Below are 19330 nucleotides of genomic sequence, written 5' to 3'. Positions count from 1 at the left end.
TCCCGGGATGAGCTGATGCCCCAATAACTCGAGAGAAACCGTTCTTGTTGCAACATGCATGAGATTTAATCGGGAATCAGCATCCTGAGGTCGAACTCATAACCCACACAGGGGCAGAGGAGAGCGACAACCAGCAGTTGCAGTTAAGGGTTTTTTAAAGGAAAAAACCACAAAGAAAGGGGAAGATAGGACCACAAAGAATGGGGAAGCTGAGTAAACATCATAAGAATGGGGATGATAGATTACAGCCCATCTCTTACAGAAGGGTTACAGGCTATCTTTGGCAAACATTCTTGGTGGGGAAGCTAAGTAAACATCATAAGAATGGGGATGCTATACTACAGCTCATCTCTTACGGAAGGGTTACAAGCTATCTTTGGCAAACATTCTTGGTCCCTCACACAATGAGTCAGGAGCCAGAGTGGATCAAGACTGTGATGAGCCAGTTCCAGTGGTCATCAGTTTCCCAGGTGGAAAGCGAAAGAACAAAGAACTCCATGCTGGGCTTTGTTTCTAGGGGTCTAAGAAACACATTGAGTTGGGGTCTTACATTATTTCTGATGATCTTAGGTGATCCCTCATAGGGCTCAAGACCACAGGTGATGTATCAAAAAGGCAATCAGATCCCACTGAGGTCCACCCTGGTCTAAGAGTATTCCCCACCCTTGGGATTTATAAGCATACTCTTGCTCACATTAGCATGGGGATAGCTCCAACCTTTTTTAATTATGACAGACTTTATATTAGTATATCTTAGGTTTTAGTCCCTTATATTGATTGAGCGCAGAAGTTCTTGAATCCACAAGAAGTACCAAGAGAAGCATTTGTCTGTCTTGAAGCACTGTGGACCTATAATGGCAAAAGCAGTTTTTTTTTCCACGTACACAACAGGCACCAGTGACCACTTCTTCAAGCATTGCATTGAGAGCCACATCTTGAATGGGTTTCTTTGTTTGATTGTAAACTTAAGAATTTTTGTCTCTTTACAAGTCTTGTTTTTTGTTTGTTTGTTTGTTTGTTTTCTTTCTTGCCAATTGCTTTGTAAACATGTTTCCTGCCTTAGGGCGTGGTCAGCTGTCAGGTGCTTTGTAGCTCACAAGAGCCAGGCTACAAAGTCTGAATTCTAAGGTCCTGGTGAATTGCAGTTAATGACAAAGGTGTTGTTGTTGTTGTTGTTGAGTAAAAGTTGCTGGGTTGTTTAAAAACCAGTACACAGTATCTAGAATTGTCAAGATCTGTCTCTCTTGGGGCTACTTTTAAGAGCCAGGCTACAGCAAGATGTCCTGAAGTGCTCTTGCCCTGCCCCACTAGTTGACAGTGGTCATGACCCTAAGACAGAGACCGCATACAACCATTTCCCCTTGTCCCAGGGCCTTCTCACACATGCCCTGTTCACAGTCCTGGGCTCCTCAATACAGATCACCAAAAGGAACAGCATGCTGAGTCTTTGCTTCCCTGCAGAGGCTGGCCCCCAGGCAGGCCCCAGGTGGGCACAGAATTCCATTATTGCATGCTGGTCACGTGAGAGTCCAAGGACACACATGCTTCACTCCTGCTGCAGACCTTATTCCCAAGGGTCCTCAAAATCCCCTTCAAAGCACGAACAGACAACAGCTTATCTCTAGATGCTACTGAATGTAAAAAAGAAACAAGGAGGAAAGGAACCTGGTGCTTCTAGGGATGGTGGGGGAGACAGTTTATTATAACTACATGGGAGAGCACAGCCAAGGCACAGACATCTGGGAGAGTCCAGAGTAGACATGACCAGACTACATTAGTCCATGTGAGGAGGGGGTGAGGGGAAGGAAGATGGGGAGAGAGGGGAACCAGGTGCAGCAGCCAGGAGGCCAAAGGTACAGAGGGAACAGGTAACTAAAATAGTTGAACTAGGTAGGGAAGAATAGCCCAGGCCCCTAGGCTGGAGAATTCAGGGTAGTGAGGGTGGAGTATGCCAGCCAGGAGTGCCCTGTAACAGGTAGGGACTGAGGGATTCTGGAAGAAGCTGGCAGCCAGGTCCACTTTATTTTGTTGAATAGGCACCTCAGTCACTTCTCCCAGGTTTGAAATCCAACAATCGCTTATCCCCAAACAATGTTTTTCAAAGTACTAACATATAACTACACATCTTTTAGAACTACTTGTCTTAATTTTACCCCTTTCTGCAGTCTTTTATTTTTAAAGATTTACTTCACATAATTGAGCTCTGTACCTGTCTTCAGACACACCAGAAGAGGGCATTAGATCCCTTTACAGATGGCTGTGAGCCACCATGTGGTTGCTGGGATTTGAACTCAGGACCTCTGGAAGAACAGTCAGCGCTCTTAACCGCTGAGCCAGCTCTCCAGCCCCCTCTTTGTGTCTTTATTCTTCATATTCTTGCTTCTCTTGATAGCTTTTCCTTGTTGACTAAATGCAAGTTTCAATTTGAGATCCCATGGCTTAGGTTACTATGCTGTGGCGTTCGAATCCACTGGGAAAAGCTAAAGACTTAGACTCAATTCAATTTTAGATCAAATGGATTAACTCTTACTGTTGGCAGAAGGACAGCCTTGAAAGAGTCAGACAGCACACCACACAGAAAGGGGATAAGGGAAGGGGTTATAGAGGTGAAATTACAGGTATGGAATCCACAGCTGGACAAGAAAATTATTGGACTCCCTGAGTTGTTTCTCTTTCCCGTTGTATAGTAATAAAAAGAACTATAGGAGAGCTTACAAAAGCAGAAAGCAAGTGGTTAAAATACCTCCAAGCAAGAATCGGATTATTCTATTCTTATCTGTAGGCCACTATGATCTCTTAGGCATTCCAGGGTAAAGTTCAACGGCCCTTAAGGGATGCCTGTCCCGTATTAAGTTTCTTTAGCCGTTACAGAGGAGTTATGTGCAAATTATTATACAGGTCAGAGCACTCTGGAAGGAGTATCGCTAAGTGACTAGGATAGTAACGGTGCCATCAGGTTAGGACTGCTGGCTGTCATGTCCCCACATCTATTTCTAGACCCCTTTTGCAGGTGCCACTTGCTGCATTCTGAAAGGCTGGGAACCATGCCAGAGGCTGCAAGGGAATGAAGGAAAGACAGACACACAGACACTGGTGTGGGTCTAGGGTTGTTCAGAGATTCACCAGTCTGACTTGAGTTTCAATTTTAGTAAAATAGAAACTTTTTACTAAAAACTGGCCAGGATAGGAGCAGAGAGAGAGCGAGTTCTTTAGGCAAGGCCTCAGTTATTGGTAATCCAAGGATTATAAGAGCAAAAATCACAAAGTTATAATTCTGGGGATCCAAATTTGTAAGAATAACAGCTCTGAGGGGAAAGGTATCCTGGCAGTCAAGAACCGGAATACCACAAAGTCACACAGCACAGCAAACTTCACACAGGAGATCTATTGGGAAAGATGCAGGAGGGTGGCTGCCTCTGCTTGGGTGATGAGCAGCAAAGGACTGAGTGGGAGGTGAGCCTTATGTAGGGGTTTTGGGGAATAAGCTTTTGTAAGGTAGGGATTGGTGGGATTTCAGGTCCTGACTTTGGGCTTTTTAACCCTACAAAATTAACTCATATCCTGCCTGTTGCAGGCAAAGTTTAGTTTTGTAACAAGTGTCCAGCAGGTACCTCAGCTATACAATCAAGAAAGCATTTAATACAATGGGGGAAACTTAGCGTGTTTAATCTTCTACCCCATTAACTTGTAAGAAGTGCTGAGTTTTTTTTTTTTAATTAATTCTTTTGTTTCCCTTCGATTTAAGTTTTATTGCATTGTGATGAGAAAAGATACATAATTTCAATTTATCTGAGCTGTTAACATTTAAAAACATATTTTGAGTAAACAGCCTTACATCACATTCTTCTTTCCCTTTTGTACCCCAACTCCTCCCAGAGACCCTCCTTCAAAACCTGCAGTACTTTCCATTTTTTTATCATATTCTTTAAAATTTATAAAATATTGTTACAATAAAAATAAGTATTATAAAAGTTGTTTGATATAAAACAACAATCAATTGTACAGTCTTATGTAGATGTTTGTCTACAGCAATACTGAAAATACATACGTTTTTCTCAATATAAATTTTAAATAACTCCAAATATATTAACTGTATAATATTTTAAAATAATGTATCACTATTAGTTTTTTTAATGAACATAAATAGATAAAATCTTTTTGTTTGTTTGTTTGTTTTGATTTTAGTACAACTTAAAATCTTGGCTCTTACTGTGGTACAAACGCAAAATAAGAACAGTTTTTGGACATTGGAGTTCACTGTAATAAGACTCTGCTTGAATGTCCCTCACATCACCAAAGGATCTTACCTCCACAGTAGATAAGCTAAGAGTTGACAGTTCTGCTGGGCCAAGGAATGAATTGTAGGCACGATTTTTGGATACAGATTTCCTGCTTTGGTCAAAGCTTTTTGACTGTTCCGAAGGGAACAGGTTACATTCATTTAAGAAATGGTGTGAGTATTGAGATGGTCTATTCATGAAATCATTTATCAACTGTTTGAATGAAGAATGGTTCTGCTTGGAGAGTGGCACAGAAGTGAGGGTAAGATTCTAGTTCATTGACTGTGATGATTTTGAAAAGCATTTATCTCAGAATAAGAGTAACTTATAAAGTCCTTTTCTTCAAAATTGATACAATAATTATAGCTATCAAGCAAAGCCTTCAGTCTCACTCTTTTCTCTTACAAGCCACCTCCCAAATTAATTTTCTACATTTCTTTTGGCTATATAAATAATTTTGAAACATGTAAGCTGTTCTGAAAACCATACTATAGTGTAAAAACATCAAATAAACAATCTTACTAATAAAGAGGCTGAAATAGGAGAAGCATTACTTCAAGATCATTATGTGACACACAGCAAGACCCTGTCATGTACAAACAAGCAGAAAGTGTATATGGATTGTATAATATTGGACCTATTTCTCCCATTACCAAATTAGAGAGACCATGGGATGACAGCCNACAAATTTCTAATTCCTCATATTTTTGAATTTCAATCGATTAGGATATGTTGGTAATATTAATTTTCATATTAAGAGATATTAAGGAAAAGTGATTGTTACTTCCTGTTAATTTTCTTGTTAGAGGTGGAATTATGTTTGTGTGGGTTTGTTGAAAGATTACTTTCTTGCTTCTCCTAGGGTGTAGTTTCACTCCTTGTGTTGGTGTTTTTCATCTATTATCCTTTGTAGGGCTGGATTTGTGGAAAGATACTCTGTAAATTTGGTTTTGTCATGGAATATCTTGTTTCTCCATCTCCATCTATGGTGATTGAAAGTTTTGCTGGGTATAGTAACCTGGGCTGGCATTTGTGTTCTCTTAGGGTCTGTATGACATCTACCCACGATCTTCTAGCTTTCATAGTCTCTGGTGAGAAGTCTGGTGTAATTTTGATAGGTCTGCCCTTATATGTTACTTTACATTTTTCCCTTACTGCTTTAATTTTTTTTTTAAGATTTATTCATTTATTGTATGCAAGCACACTGTAGCTGTCTTCAGACACATCAGAAGAGGGCAGCAGATCTAATTACGGATGGCTGTGAGCCACCATGTGGTTGCTGGGATTTGAACTCACAACCTTTGGAAGAGAAGTCAGTGCTCTTAACCGCTGAGCCATCTCTCCAGCTTCCCCCCCCCCCTTACTGCTTTTAAAATTCTTTCTTTGTTTAGTGCATTTGGTGTTTTGATTATTATGTGATGGGAGGAATTTCTTTTCCAGTCAAGTCTGTTTGGAGTTCTGTAGGCTTCTTGTATGGTAAAGGCATCTCTTTCTTTAGGTCAGGGAAGTTTTCTTCTATAATTTTGTTGAAGATATTTACTGGCCCTTTAAGTTGGGAATCTTCACTCTCTTCTATACCTAGTATTCTTAGGTATTGGTCTTCTCATTGTGTCCTGGGTTTCCTGGATGTTTTGGGTTAGGAGGTTTTTGCTTTTTGCGTTTTCTTTGACTGTGGTGTCAGTGTTTTCTATGGTATCCTCTGCACCTGAGACTCTCTCTTCTCTCTCTTGTATTCTGTTGGTGATGCTTGCATCTATGACTCCTGATTTCTTTCCTAGGTTTTCTAACTCCAGGGTTATCTCCCTTTGTGATTTCTTTATTGTTTCTAGTTCCACTTTTAGATCCTGGATGGTTTTGTTCCTTTCCTTTGCCTGTTTGATTGTGTTTTCCTGTAACTCTTTAAGGGATTTTTGTGTTTTCTCTTTAAGGGCTTCCAGCTGTTTACCTGCGTTCTCCTGTATTTCTTTTCTTTCTTTCTTTTTTTTTTTTAAAAAGATTTATTTATTTTATATATGTGAGTACACTGTCGCTGTCTTCAGACACACCAGAAGAGGGCATCAGATCCCTGTTACAGATGGTTGTGAGCCACCATGTGGTTGCTGGGATTTGAACTCAGGACCTCTGGAAGAGCAATCAGTGCTCTTAACCTCTGAGCCATCTCTCCAGCCCTCTCCTGTATTTCTTTAAGGGAGTTATTTATGTCCTTCTTAATGTCCTCTATCATCATCATGAGAAGTGATTTTAGATCTGAATCTTGCTTTTCCGGTGTGTTGGGGTATCCAGGACTCGCTATGGCGGGAGAATTGGGTTCTGATGATGCCAAGTAACCTTAGTTTCCGTTGCTTATGTTCTTATGCTTGCCTTCTGCCATATGGTTATCTCTAGTGCTACCAACCCTGCCTATGTCTGACTGGAGCCTGTCCTTCCTTGATCCTGGTTGTGTCAGAACTCCTCCGAGTCAAGCTGTCTCTGTGATCCTGTGATCCTGAGATCCTGGGTATGATCAAGCTCCTGGTAGTTAAGCTGCCTTTGGGACCCAGAGATCCTGGTGCTACCAGACTCCTGGGATCCTGGGATCCTCTGATCCTAGGTGAGTTAGAGCACCTGGGAGTGGAGCTGCCTCTGTGTATTGTGGGGCTGGCCGCGCACAAGTTCTGCTCAGGATGCCAGCCCAGACAGACTGGAAGGAACCTGTGTCACTGGTCTGGTGGAGTTCCTGCGTACCTGGGTCCCACCGGACCTAGTTACTCCCGGTGTTGGGGACAGATGTTGTGTCCTCCTCATCTCTGATCCTGGGCTCCTTGGAGCACCTGGGAGTAGAGCTGCCTATCTATGGGTGTTGTGCGGCTGGCTGCAGAGTTTGTGCCCAAGGTCTGCCCTTTTAATTAATTCTTATTTTATGTGCATTGGTGTTTTGCCTGCATTCAGGCATGTCTGAGAGTATCAGATCCCCTGGAACGAGAGTTACAGACAGTTGTGAGCTGCCACGTGGATGCTGTGAATTGAACCCGGGTCCTTTGGAAGAGTAGCAGGTTCTCTCAACGGAGGAGCCATCTCTGCAGCCACCCCTCACCCCCCCACACCCCCACAATCAGCAGTTTGTAAGAGTATAGCCCAACTGCACTGGAAAGTCATCCACCTTGGGCAAGTTAACCAACAGGGCACATTCAAGATAGGAGAAACGCCCTCGTAGGTTACAAACTAAAAACATCAAGTCATTGGAAATGTCCCAGGTGCAGCAGATAGGAACGAGTTTACTTCAGATTACCCACTATAACTGGCTACTGGTTTTGGTTACATGTCTCTATGGGAAAACATATTTTTGCCACATGTGTGGCTTGCATGCCCCGTGCGGCTTGCCCTGGTGATTGTATCATATGATTCCTCTTAACCTTCAGAGTATAAATTGTCTGATGCTCTGGATAAAGTTGGCTACTGAGTGAAACTTTAGTCTGCCCCAGTTTCAGGCTCCAGTTTCCCCATCACCTTTAGAATGGTAAACATTCTCCAACCTCTTAAAGCGTCTTAAAAAATCACTGACCTCCCTGGGAAAAAACCTCAATACCATCACTCTGCTAAAGGACTATAGCAATGAAAGCTTCCTACTGACATACAGCAGCACCCACCACCAGGGCCTCACCCAGCCGTCCTCAGTAAATGGGAATTAACACAGCAACCCACAGCTAGACTGTGCAGAAAGAAACTCAAGAGCACCTACCCCGAAATGTGGTATCTTTATCAAAGCCCTTCCCTCAAGGGTCAGGGACCTTATGCAGAAGAGGTGGCTGAAAGAGACAAGGTGGTGACATACTCCTTGAATCCCAGAACTCTGGAGGCAGAGGCAGCTGGATCCCTGAGTTCACCTCTAGAGCAGTTGTTCCAGGGCAGCCAGGGCTTTTCAGATAAAGGAAGGAAGGAAGAGAGAGAGAGAGAGAGAGAGAGAGAGAGAGAGAGAGAGAGAGAGAGAGGAAGGAAAAAGAAAAAGAAAAAGAAAAAGAAAAAGAAAAATATCTTGAGAACCAGAGGTATTGGGTCACTCCAAGAAAACTATTTTTCCTGACATAACAGGACTATTATATGTATGGACTCACAGAGACTGAGGCGGCACACACAAGACCCACACAGGTACAGGCCAAATGGGACTCTGGCACTGAGACAGGGAAGTGGATACAGGGACCCAGTCCTAACTAAAAAATTATTAGAATTGATACTCACTGACAAATGGAAATTCAGTTTTCTATAATGGAGTGTCACTGGGTATATCAGTAACACTCCAGGTCAGGTACCATGCCCAGAATTTTATCTTATTTGTTTCTTGTTTTGATTTTTGCTTTTATGTTTTTGTTTTGTTTCAAGAGAGAGAGAGCAGAGTTGAGTTGGGGAGATTCTGGGAGGAGTTGCAGGAGGAGAAAACATGATCAAAATATATTACATAAAAAAAAACTGAACAATAAATAAATATAACGCTGTCCACTAAGGTACAGTGGGCTAGCTCAGCGGCGGAGTGCTAGTCTACTATGCACAAGCCCTGGGCTCAGTCCTTGGCACCATTAGAAAGTAAGACCCAATCCTTCCTCAAGCACAGACAATAGAAACTTTGTGGGGAAAAACTTCAAGACTTTATTAAAAGAAGAAAACAATGGCCGGGCGTGGTGACGCACGCCTTTAATCCCAGAACTCGGGAGGCAGAGGCAGGTGGATTTAAGAGTGAGTTCCAGGACAGCCAGGGCTATACAGAGAAACCCTGTCTCAAAAAAAAGAAAGAAAGAAAGAAAGAAAGAAAACAATGCATATATATCCCAAGGTGGGGGGCAACTATTCTCAGGAGGGATCAGCACCAGCAATGTCACTACTCAAAGAGAATCACAGTTTTGCTGATCTTGGCCTCTTGTCTCCACTCAAATGTTTATGGAAAAAAGTCTGGAGCTGCTGCCAGGCGTCCACCTGGGCCATGGCGTGAGCCCTGGGCTCCCCTCCAAGGAGGATAGGCTTATCAAAATAGGAGTGGGGGGCAGCCTTGGACCAAGGGAAGTAAGGGGGTTCAATGTTGTGTCCTGTTTTGGGGTAGCAGATGATCTGGGGCTTCTCCTTCCCGTGGGCCTGCAGGCGTTTAGAGGCCTCTCTGGCATAGAACTCGCTCTTCCAGTTGCGGTCGTCCTGACCTACGAGGAACAGGAAGGTCGCGTCAGACCTTTCCACGGGGATTATGCTTTTCTGGTCTGGATCTTCTAGAGGGACGTTCATGATATCTATAATATCTTTAAACCCATCCTTGGTCACCCTGGCCCGTTCTAGGTGTATGCCCAAAGCGGGCAGACTCTCTTCTTTGTAGTATAATGTTGAAAGAACATTGACCATGGAGCCATTGATTATGACAGCAGCTGTGATGCCTTTCAGGAAAGAAGCCATGGAGAGGGAGACTTCGGCTCCTTTGGAAATCCCCAGCAGGCCAATTCCTGGACCCTTGACCTAAGAAAGAACCAGAGAAAAGAAAGAGGTTACACACACCTAGAGGGTGGGACAGTTAGTGATACCAACCCACAGATGCAAGGTGGCCTGAGCCTGAATCTCACTCTATCATCCTGGCTTTCAAAGGTGATTATCTCTTTTCAGATCACCGTCAGTAGTGGTAAGATGAGCTCACAGTCCCCATGAAGCTCAGATGAGCAATAGCAGGTAAATGCCTAAGCAAGCATGCGTGTGTCAAAGAAAGCTCGTGGACAAGCCAAGAAAAGCTTAGCTGTTTTTCTGTGGTGCTTTTATGCTTGCATGGGGGGGGGTGTGTACTGCATTCACACAAGGTGATGTTATTAATGCGAACCCAGGTACCATTCTGTTATGGATAAAGCTCTGAGTCCCATGTGTAAGCATGGAAGAAGGAGACTGTCTCAGGGTTACCACTGCTGTGATGAAATACCATGGCCAAAAGCAACTTAGAGAGAGAAGGGTTTATTCACCGTACACTTCCATATTAGTTGTCCATCACTGAAGGCAGATAGGGCAAGAACTCAAACATCACAGGAACCAGAAGCAGGAGCTTCCAGGCCAATGTGCAGGTCAATGCGCAGGCCAATGTGTAGGCCAATGTGCAGGCCAATGCGCAGGTCAATGAGGGAGGCTGCTTTGCTGGCTTGCTCAACCTGCTTAGAGAACCCAGGATCACCAGTCCAGGATGGCACCACCCACCCTGGGTTGGCCCTCTCACTAATTAGGAAGCTGCCCCACAGGCTCACCTACAGACCAATCTTAGGGAAACATTATGGTCCCTTCCTCATCAACGACTTTAATTTTGTGTCAAGTTGATGTAAAGCCAAGGAATCAATGAAGATCTGACCCATTGGTCATTTCCTTCTGTGTCAATTTCCTCGAATGTGTAAGTGGTAGCGGGCACTGAAGGGTTTACAAAACCATAAACTTCCAGAAATGGCTCTACCACTTTTTTTTTTTTTTTTTTTTTTTTTTTGGTTTTTTGAGACAGGGTTTCTCTGGATAGCCCTGGCTGCCCTGGAACTCACTTTGTAGACCAAGCTGGCCTCTAACTCAGAAATCCACCTGCCTCTGCCCCCCCCCCCCCCGAGTGCTGGGATTAAAGGCGTGCGACACCACTGCCCGGTGGCTCTACCACTTCTAACAGGTGAGCTTTCAACCTTTGCAACAGGAGGCCCCTCCCATCACCCCTCACTTGGGCTAGTCTTCATCAACGGCTTCTCAGTTTCCTTGTCACACTGAATGTGATTCTCTTGTCCACAGCCATCCCTGCCTCAACCCACGCTACACTAAACTCATGTGGACCTAACTTTGTCTTCCATATTTGTTTCCAGCCATGATTAACCCCTCCATTGTTTGCCAAATGAATGTTGTTTATCAGTGAATGGCAGGTCCTACCTCAGGGACTTCACATGAGTCATTTTGTCACTTAGTGCTCAGAACAAACCCACAGGCCAGAGACACACTCACACAGAGCAATGACACTGCTAAGGGACACCCGCCCACCTTCGGTTTACCTCAGCCTGATTTTAGCAGTCACTACACCCATGTCCCAGCTAGGCCCCTTTCTGGACCAAACACAATATCTGCTATTTGTCCATATGTGTCTATGATGGGACTGTCAACCAACTTATGCTTTAGGAGGTTACCTAGTTCAAAAACTTACTTTTCTTTTGACGAAAGACCAAATACATGGGGCTGGAGAAGTGTGGCTCAATGCTTAGCGCCCATATGATAGTCATAGCTCTCTGTGTCTCCAGGTCCGGGGATACAAATCCCTCCTCTTCCCCTTCCACGCGCCTGGCACACGCGGTACACAGACGTACAAGGGAGGAAAATACCCATATACCTAAAAACTTCTAACAACAAAATTTTAAAAATCTAAATATTTGACTGTGTCTCAGAAACTAGGTTGAAATTTCTGCCTTGGTGGATGGGTCTCTCTAAACCAAAAGACTGAAGTAACCGCCAACCTGAGGGTGACTGAGCAGGTAGGTCACAGCTTCTTCAAAGTACTCCAGATGAAGGATGTCGACCACCTTAGGGAGGTCATCGTATTTAAAATAAGCCAGAGCCATGACAGCAAAGCCCTTCCCAGCCAGCAGGCTCGCCCGATACTCCAGAAGGCCTCCTCCAACTCCAAAAAGGTCTATGATCCCAGGAAAGGGTCCAGTTCCTTAGAGAGATACAAGGGCGGGAGATGGTTTATCATTCACTCAGCTCAGCAGCATTTGCCCAGAGGATGCATCGAGGATGTCAGCTGTTGCTGGATGCTACAGCCAGGCCCTTCTTTGTACAGATACTCCTGGATCCTCCCAGCTTTCTGATTCCAATTTCCCATCGATATCCCTTCCATTATATACCTAAACCAATGACCCTCCAGTGTGTCTCTTTCCTACTTAAACCATCCAGAATCTTCCTTAAAAAAAAATGGTGGTAATGAAAAGGTCTAATTAATTGAGCTTTCAAAGTATCGCGATGCCAAAGACTACAATGGATAGATAGTTTTGAAAAGGTGAGGAAAGAATTTCTAAACTGTTGGGTAGGGTCTCTACAGTCTTTTCAAGATCACCATCAAAAATAGTCAAGTCAGGTTCCATCAAAAATAGTCAAGTCAGGTTCCATCAAAAATAGTCAAGTCAGGTTCACATTTACTGAACTTCCTTGTAAGTTCTTAGATTTTAAAAAGAACTATTAATGTGTATTTCATGAGTATGAGTGTTTTGGCTACATTTATGTGTGTGCCTGGTGCCCATGGAAGGCAGAAGATGGGGTCAGATGCCCTGAATCTATAGCTATAGACACTTGTGAGCTGCCACGTGGGTTCTGGGCAATCTTTCCAGCCCCAAGTTCTTGGACTTTTGTTTTGTTTTGTTTTTCAAGACAGGCTTTCTCTGTGTAGCTCTGGAAGTCCTGGAACTCACTGTGTGGATCAGGTTGGCTTCCCAAGGCATGTGATACCACCACCTAGCTACTTCCTAGGTTTTTTACAACTGGAGTAAAATGTAATTAGCAAGGACCAGGGTCGCTATTTTTCTAAATCGGGGCAGTAGAAGAAGCAACCTATAATGTGCATAAAGTGTCGATGAACATTAAGGTCATTACCTTTTCTCAGTGGTATTTTATGTCTTTATTAATGCGTATTAATTTCCTTTGTTAAATTCTGAATTGTTTTTCATTACATATGTATACATATATGTATGTGAGCACGCACACACACACACACATCTTACTATGTGCATGATCTTACTATGTTGCTTAAGCTGATCTGAAACTTGCTATTGTAGCAAGGCTAGCCTTAACTTTGTTGCAATCCTCTACTTCACAACTGTCCCTCCTTCCTTTAATCTTATCCTTTGTCTCATCAAGGTTTGTCTATTTTGTGTTTTCTTAGTCTGCAACAAATTCTTCCTGGTTTTGATGTTTAAATGGACACATTCTTTGTTGTAACCATTTTTTATTCTTTTTTTGTTGTTGTTGTTTGTTTGTTTGTTTTTCGAGATAGGGTTTCTCTGTATAGCCCTGGCTGTCCTGGAACTCACTTTGTAGACCAGGCTGGCCTCGAACTCAGAAATCCACCTGCCTCTGCCTCCCGAGTGCTGGGATTAAAGGCGTGTACCACCACGCCCAGCTTTATTCATTTTTTTTAAGATTTATTTTTATATTATGTGTATGGGCATTTTGCCTGAATACATATCTGTACCACGTGAATGCCAGTTTCAGATGAGGATACTGGATTTCCTGGAGCTGGAGTTGCAGATGTTTATGACAGCATGTGGGAGTTGTGAACTGAATCTAAATCGTCTGCAAGAGCAGCAAAGGCTACTAAACTGCTAAGCCGTCTCTGCAGTCTGATTTCTTAAAACTGGTTTTTAGTTTATGTGCATTAATATCTTGCCTGCATGTCTGTCTGTCTATGAAAATCAAATAACTTGCAACTGAAAATTGTGAACTGTCACATGGGTGCTGGGAATTGAACCCTGGTCCTCTAGAAGAGCAGTCAGTGCTCATAACAGCTGAGCCATCTAAATAGCTCCAGACTGATTTTTAAAATGAGCTGATATGCTAAACTTTATTTTTGCTTAATGGTGAATACCTACTCTAACTATGCAGATATACCTGCTTGCCTAGAAAAGTTAGATCATTTTATACATATGTCTGTAATGTGTTTCTTTCATATGCCAACAAACACCATACATTTTTTATGCATTCCCACACTGTACATGCATTCATGTGGTTTTAACAGCTGTAGGTCATCTCAAGTGTAGACCTGTGAAAACCCCATTTGTTAATATAAAACATAGTTCAAGGGGAATAAGAGATCATTTATTCTGGAGCCAAAATCTGAGCAAGCATGTTCCAGGAACATATATGGATTAAAACTGCGCCAAACACCATGTTTCTACATGATAATCTGCATGATAACACTTCCATCAAGAGTTTATGATAACATGTGATAGTTTGAATCAAAATGGAGAGGGTGGTGGCACAAGGAGCAGGACTTTATTCCCAGCACTTGGGAAGCAGAGGCTTGGCAGATCTCTGGCCAGTTCAAGGTCAGCCTGGTTCAGTTTAGTGAGGCCTACCCAGATAAATCCTGTCTCTAAAGACATAAACAAACAAGAGGTCTTCATAGACTCCTACATTTTGATTGGTGGAGCCATGCTTGCCTGTCTGCTATCATGCTTCTGGTCCTCTGAACTGTAAGCAAGCCTCCTCTATTCCCAGTAAGCTCCTCTGTAAATTGCCTTGATCATAGTGTCTTACCACAGCGATAAAAACAGTAATCAAAGCATAACAAAAACTCTCCCCAATCTGTCACAAACTGGGCTGGCTGTGGGAAACGGGTGTGAGGAAGCCCCATGATCCCAGTTTACCAAGAAACTGAGCCTGTGCACTTGGATGATCCTGTGCTGCCTGGGGGGAGGGATTAGGTCAGAGGACTGATGAAAATCAACAAAAATAGGAGGGGGGGGGGAGGAAAGAGAAGGCTGTTTGAGAAAGCTGTTTGAGAAAGAAGTTTGAGAAACTTTCCTTGGCGTTGGTGTCCTTTTTTCCCATCTCTGCTGGTCGGAGTTCGGGGTTTAAGGCACTGGCTAGAAGGTGAAGTACTTAACAACACTTGTTGCCCTTCCAGGGACCCAAGCTCAGTTGCCAGCACCCATGTTGGGCTCACAATTGCCCGTAACACTAGCTCCAGGGAATCTGACATTCTTTTCTGGCTGCCACGGGCACATACACACAAATACATCCTGAATCAAGGTCCTTTTAAAGCACATTTGGAAACGTCAAGAAGGTGTGTTATTGGGCAGACACACATAGCCTCTGAGTTGATGAAAGTTATAGGTCTATACGTTCCCCCAAAGATTTACGCAATGGTTAAAAGGTTGTCAGGTGGGCAATAGGTGGCTATTTTAGAGGCTCATCTGATGGTACTCCCAGATCATTTGGCTTTGGGGCTGCAACATTCCGAGTGTCCACAATCAGGAAGTCCTCATCAGTCAATCTGGAAATCTTGGAAATCTCTTATGAAGGCCCCTTCCCACTGGTGGAGTTTTCCCTGTTTTCACATAAATGTGTAGCAATCCTATTTTAAGGCCGTTTGCTAGAGAACCATCTACATCCCTTCCATCTTCTGCAGCAACATTGGGGCCATCAACACTTGCAGCACTAAGCATTAACTGATGTTTAGGAAGCAGAGCGTCCTTGTATCCTAGGATGATCTTCAAACTGCTTTTCATCAGCATTTCAACAGTCAAAGAGTCATGAACGTCACTGGCCAAATTCCCTACAACTGCTCTCTGTGAGTCCCTCTCAAAGCTGTGGCTTCGGCCCTGGGAAAGAGTTACCTAGGAATCCGCTGAGAAACAAAACTCCCTGATACTCTGTGCCCACACTTTCAGATTCTGGACTCTGAGTTGCAGTAAAGTCCTGCAAGTTAGAAAGTTCCCCCGGCTGGCTCACTCTGCCTGAACGACACATGCCAAATATGAACCTGTGCACAACCACCCGTTGGTCTTACCACAGTTCAGGTTTCTAGTTCTCTGGGCTTAGTTCGCTGATGCTCTACTTTCCTAAGCAAAGTCGGATGCTGCTCCTGCGGTGACCTTCAGTTCAGGACATGATTTACCTAGTCAAAAACCCAAGTCCTAAAGGCTTTTCCAGGGAGCCTCTTGAAAAGTGTGGGAGACAGGGAAGAAGGGGCCCTTGCGCTGCACCCCTGAAGCATCCCCGGCTGCAAGCACAGGAGGGAGGGCGGCTCACCTGGGGGCAGGAAGAGTGAGGCGCGCACCCGACCCTCACGCACGGGCACGCGCCGCACCCCGGGAGCCATGAAGTGTCGCTCGTGCACCGCCCGTGCCAGCAGCCGCCCGCCGTCGGGCTCGTGTCCGTCCAGCACCTCCAGCTCCACCACGAAGGGCGTCTGCACGTCGCGCTTGATCAGGCGCCAGAAAGGCCGATCGGACTCCATGGCCCAGAGCAGCCCCATGGGCTCGATCCCCGAGAAGCTGCCGCCCAGCGCGGGCGCGCGCGCCAGGTCCAGCTCGCCGTGGTTGTCGGCGCGGTAGCGCGCGTGGGCTCGGAAGAGCGCGCCCTTCTCGCCCCGCAGGGCAGAGCACAGCGTGACGGGCTGCTGGGGGGCCAGGCCGCGCACGGCGATGCTCAGCGGCTCGTCCCAGCAGCTGCTGCCCGCGGGCTCCACGCTCACAGTTGGCACCATCCGGACAAAGTCGAAAATCAGAATATTGTGGGGTGAATAGAGTCTCCCGACTTCTGGAGGCTGTGACCACGAATCCTACTTGTCTGCCTTGGCAATCGAGGTGTGAAACTCCTCAGAATTTAAGGGATACAGTGACTTGTATGCTGAGGAGCTAAGCAATAGTAGTGATTACGTTTTTTTTCTAGGTGATGTTGAAATACAGGTACAGTGACTGAGTTGCAAGGATCACTGTCCCTGATCAGTAGTTTTACAGAAGAACCCCTCAGGTTGCTCTTATCTGGTAACCCTGAGAAACATGGCCTTGAGCCAAGTTCTTGGTCACTTACTTAGTAGTACCTCATGCAATCTGGAAAGGAAACCTGACTTGGAATGCATGAGGAGTCAGGTCACCCAGGTGAAACCATGACTCAAGCCAAGCAAGAGCTTTGGAAGGTAAGTACCTGAGTCTCCAAGGGCAGTGACCTTATCTGAAAAAAAAAAAAAAAAAAAAAAAAAAAAAACCCGATTCTAGGGACAATTTTATAGACCAATCAGCAATAACAGGGAGCCAGAATCCCCCAGTCTAGGTACACAGGGAAAGAGATTTTTCCAACTCAACTAGCTAATCATCCACCAGAGGAAGTGGGAAAGAAAGGTTATTAGAATATGGGGGGAAGTGGACCTATTTAGAAATTGTTCCTTGGAGCAATTCTCATCGGCATTGTCAGCAAATCAGTTTACAGATTTCAGCAGCTCAATCCACTCATAAATACTTCACACATAGACCAAGCAGTCCAGGTCAGTAGTGTCGGGATGGCAAACAGGAAGCAGCAGCAGTGGTGCAACCTAGCAGAGACAGCCAAGCCTCCCCCAGAGTCAGCAGGAGGGACCAGTTCTCTACCTTGCCTCTCTCAATGAAGCGAAGATTAACAAAGACAGAGGAGCTCAGAGTGGTCATTCCTGGAGCTTGGTGCATGTGAGGAAAAAGCTTCCAGAAAACTTGTAACAAATTCTCCCAATAGTGTCTGGCGAAAATAAGCTGCCAACACCCTTGTCCCTTAAAATGGGGTTTTAACAGGTGAATAAGGGCCTGTGGCTTCTGCAAAAATGGAGGGGTTTGTGTCTTCCAACTATAACCTTGCCTCTCTCAATGAAGTGCAGATTAACGGACTTGAGACCAAGAAGTGTTGCAAAGCTAGCTATGTAAGCTGTCTCTTGTCACTGTCCATTAGTAGAGAGAAAGAGGCATAAACAGGAATGGGGAAGAAGTTGAACTCCCCCCCCCAACTTCACCCCTGTCCCATGGGACTGCAGAATCTCCCCCCCCCTCTCTCACACACACACAAACAACTGTGCAGACAGCTGCCTAGAGCAGGTAGGCGAGCACGCACCTCCAGGAACTTGGTCCTTCTCCCTGTGGTGGTGCTGAAAGAACCGGCAGAAGCTTGGGATTTCCCTGGGCAACCTCACTGGCCCAAAAGGACTTGGGTCCCCAACAAGAGGGTCTCACACCAGAGAAAGTCATTTGTTATTACAGGGAAACTGGGGGCTACAGCCTTGGCTTGGGAACTAACTGCCTGTGTAGTAACAACAGCAGAGCCATCTATACAGGGTTTTTAAAGGCAAAAACCACATCAGGGCATCTCTCTTCCCAGCTGCAGGGTGGCCTTCACAAGAGCAAGCAGTTTAACAGAAGCTAAAAACGAATTTGCTAAACCTGAACTGGCCTCTGCAGGAAGAGTACATGATGGAGTTATCTGAGCACTGTCTTGCTCGGTCACAGGGAGATGGAGACAGAAAGATCGTTGGGGCTTTGCCATGGACCATCCCAGCCAGGTATGGGTGTCCCTGGGATGTAGGTCCTTGAAGCGGTGGGTAAAGATTTGGCTGTGACAAAAAGAAGCAAACACAGAGACAGTTTGCATCTGAGTGTATTTTGCAGCTCTCAAGAGGTTTTATACAGCGAGAAGCAGGTGTTACAGCTCAGAAAAGTCATGTTCAGTGAAGCAGTACAGTTCTAGGAACATTGCAATCATCTGGTACTTCAAAATACAAAACCATCCAACTCTTACAACTTTAAAAAAGGTATTTTCAATAAAACATCCAGGTAGAACAAATAGTGTTACGATCATTTGGTATATCAAAATACAAAAATCGCCTAAGACTAGCGGCAAATTCCCAAGAACAAGCTAATGAATGTGTATGATCAGTTACTGTTTGACATCTAGCTCCTGTTTTTCTGTAAATCTTCAAAACATAATTTAAACTGTTTTAATTCTTTTTATTTAAGGCTTTCTTAAACAATATACCAAAAACCTACTTCTGATGACACACATGTAGTGCCATATAAAGTATTATTGGTGGGAAAGTTTATATTTATTAATAGTATCTTATACATGATTTATAAAGTGAAGCGCTGGTTTCCCCGGAGATGTGGCCATGTTTCGTGACTCCGTTTCAAGGGATGGTTTTGTAGTCATAATACTGGCTTAAGATCTTAGCCTAGGCCATCAGGAACATCTCGTTTATGGGAAAAAGAATACAAAACATAAAACAGATAATTTGCAAAGAGAATTATGGCTCAATAGTTTTTCTCCAGGAAAGAGTTCCACAGCCAGTCCCAGGAGGCCTCCCCCTTTTGAGGTCAACCACCTCAGTCTGTGGAACTTGTCACACGGATCCTACTGGAGGTGGTGTGGCAGGGCTTGCTGGTCCAATCAGTTTAGTCTAACCAGTAAGCCCCAGGTCTCAGTGAGAGACCCTTTCTCCTGAAGATTGACCTCTAGCCTTCAAAAGTACACACACACACACACACACACACACACACACACACACACACAGAGAGAGAGAGAGAGAGAGAGAG

General features: G+C 44.4%; 1 protein-coding gene across 1 annotated transcript; it reads right to left on the bottom strand.

Annotated features, from left to right (window-relative positions):
* Positions 1–9143: 9143 nt before the first annotated feature.
* On the bottom strand, positions 9144–16488 carry LOC110324711 (acyl-coenzyme A thioesterase 5). The gene is made up of 3 exons (XM_021202375.1): positions 16032–16488; positions 11741–11943; positions 9144–9749 (listed from the first exon to the last, which is right to left on the bottom strand). Exons 1-3 carry the CDS (start codon positions 16486–16488, stop codon positions 9144–9146), a joined length of 1266 nt encoding a protein of 421 aa, XP_021058034.1.
* Between the last annotated feature and the right edge of the window lie 2842 nt (positions 16489–19330).

Source organism: Mus pahari, chromosome 7 (genome assembly GCF_900095145.1).
Source record: "Mus pahari chromosome 7, PAHARI_EIJ_v1.1, whole genome shotgun sequence".
NCBI classification, from domain to species: domain Eukaryota; kingdom Metazoa; phylum Chordata; class Mammalia; order Rodentia; family Muridae; genus Mus; species Mus pahari.
Note: the sequence above shows the minus strand (reverse complement) of the source record. Positions and strands in the feature narration are given on the sequence as shown.

Excerpts from the sequence above, each read along its gene's own strand:
- LOC110324711 (XM_021202375.1), bottom strand. The coding sequence starts at position 16,488 with ATGGTGCCAACTGTGAGCGTGGAGCCCGCGGGCAGCAGCTGCTGGGAC. Across the intron at positions 11,944-16,031 it reads CTCACTCTTCCTGCCCCCAG|GAACTGGACCCTTTCCTGGG; the intron begins GTGAGCCGCCCT and ends TATCTCTCTAAG. Across the intron at positions 9,750-11,740 it reads ACCTGCTCAGTCACCCTCAG|GTCAAGGGTCCAGGAATTGG; the intron begins GTTGGCGGTTAC and ends GTTCTTTCTTAG.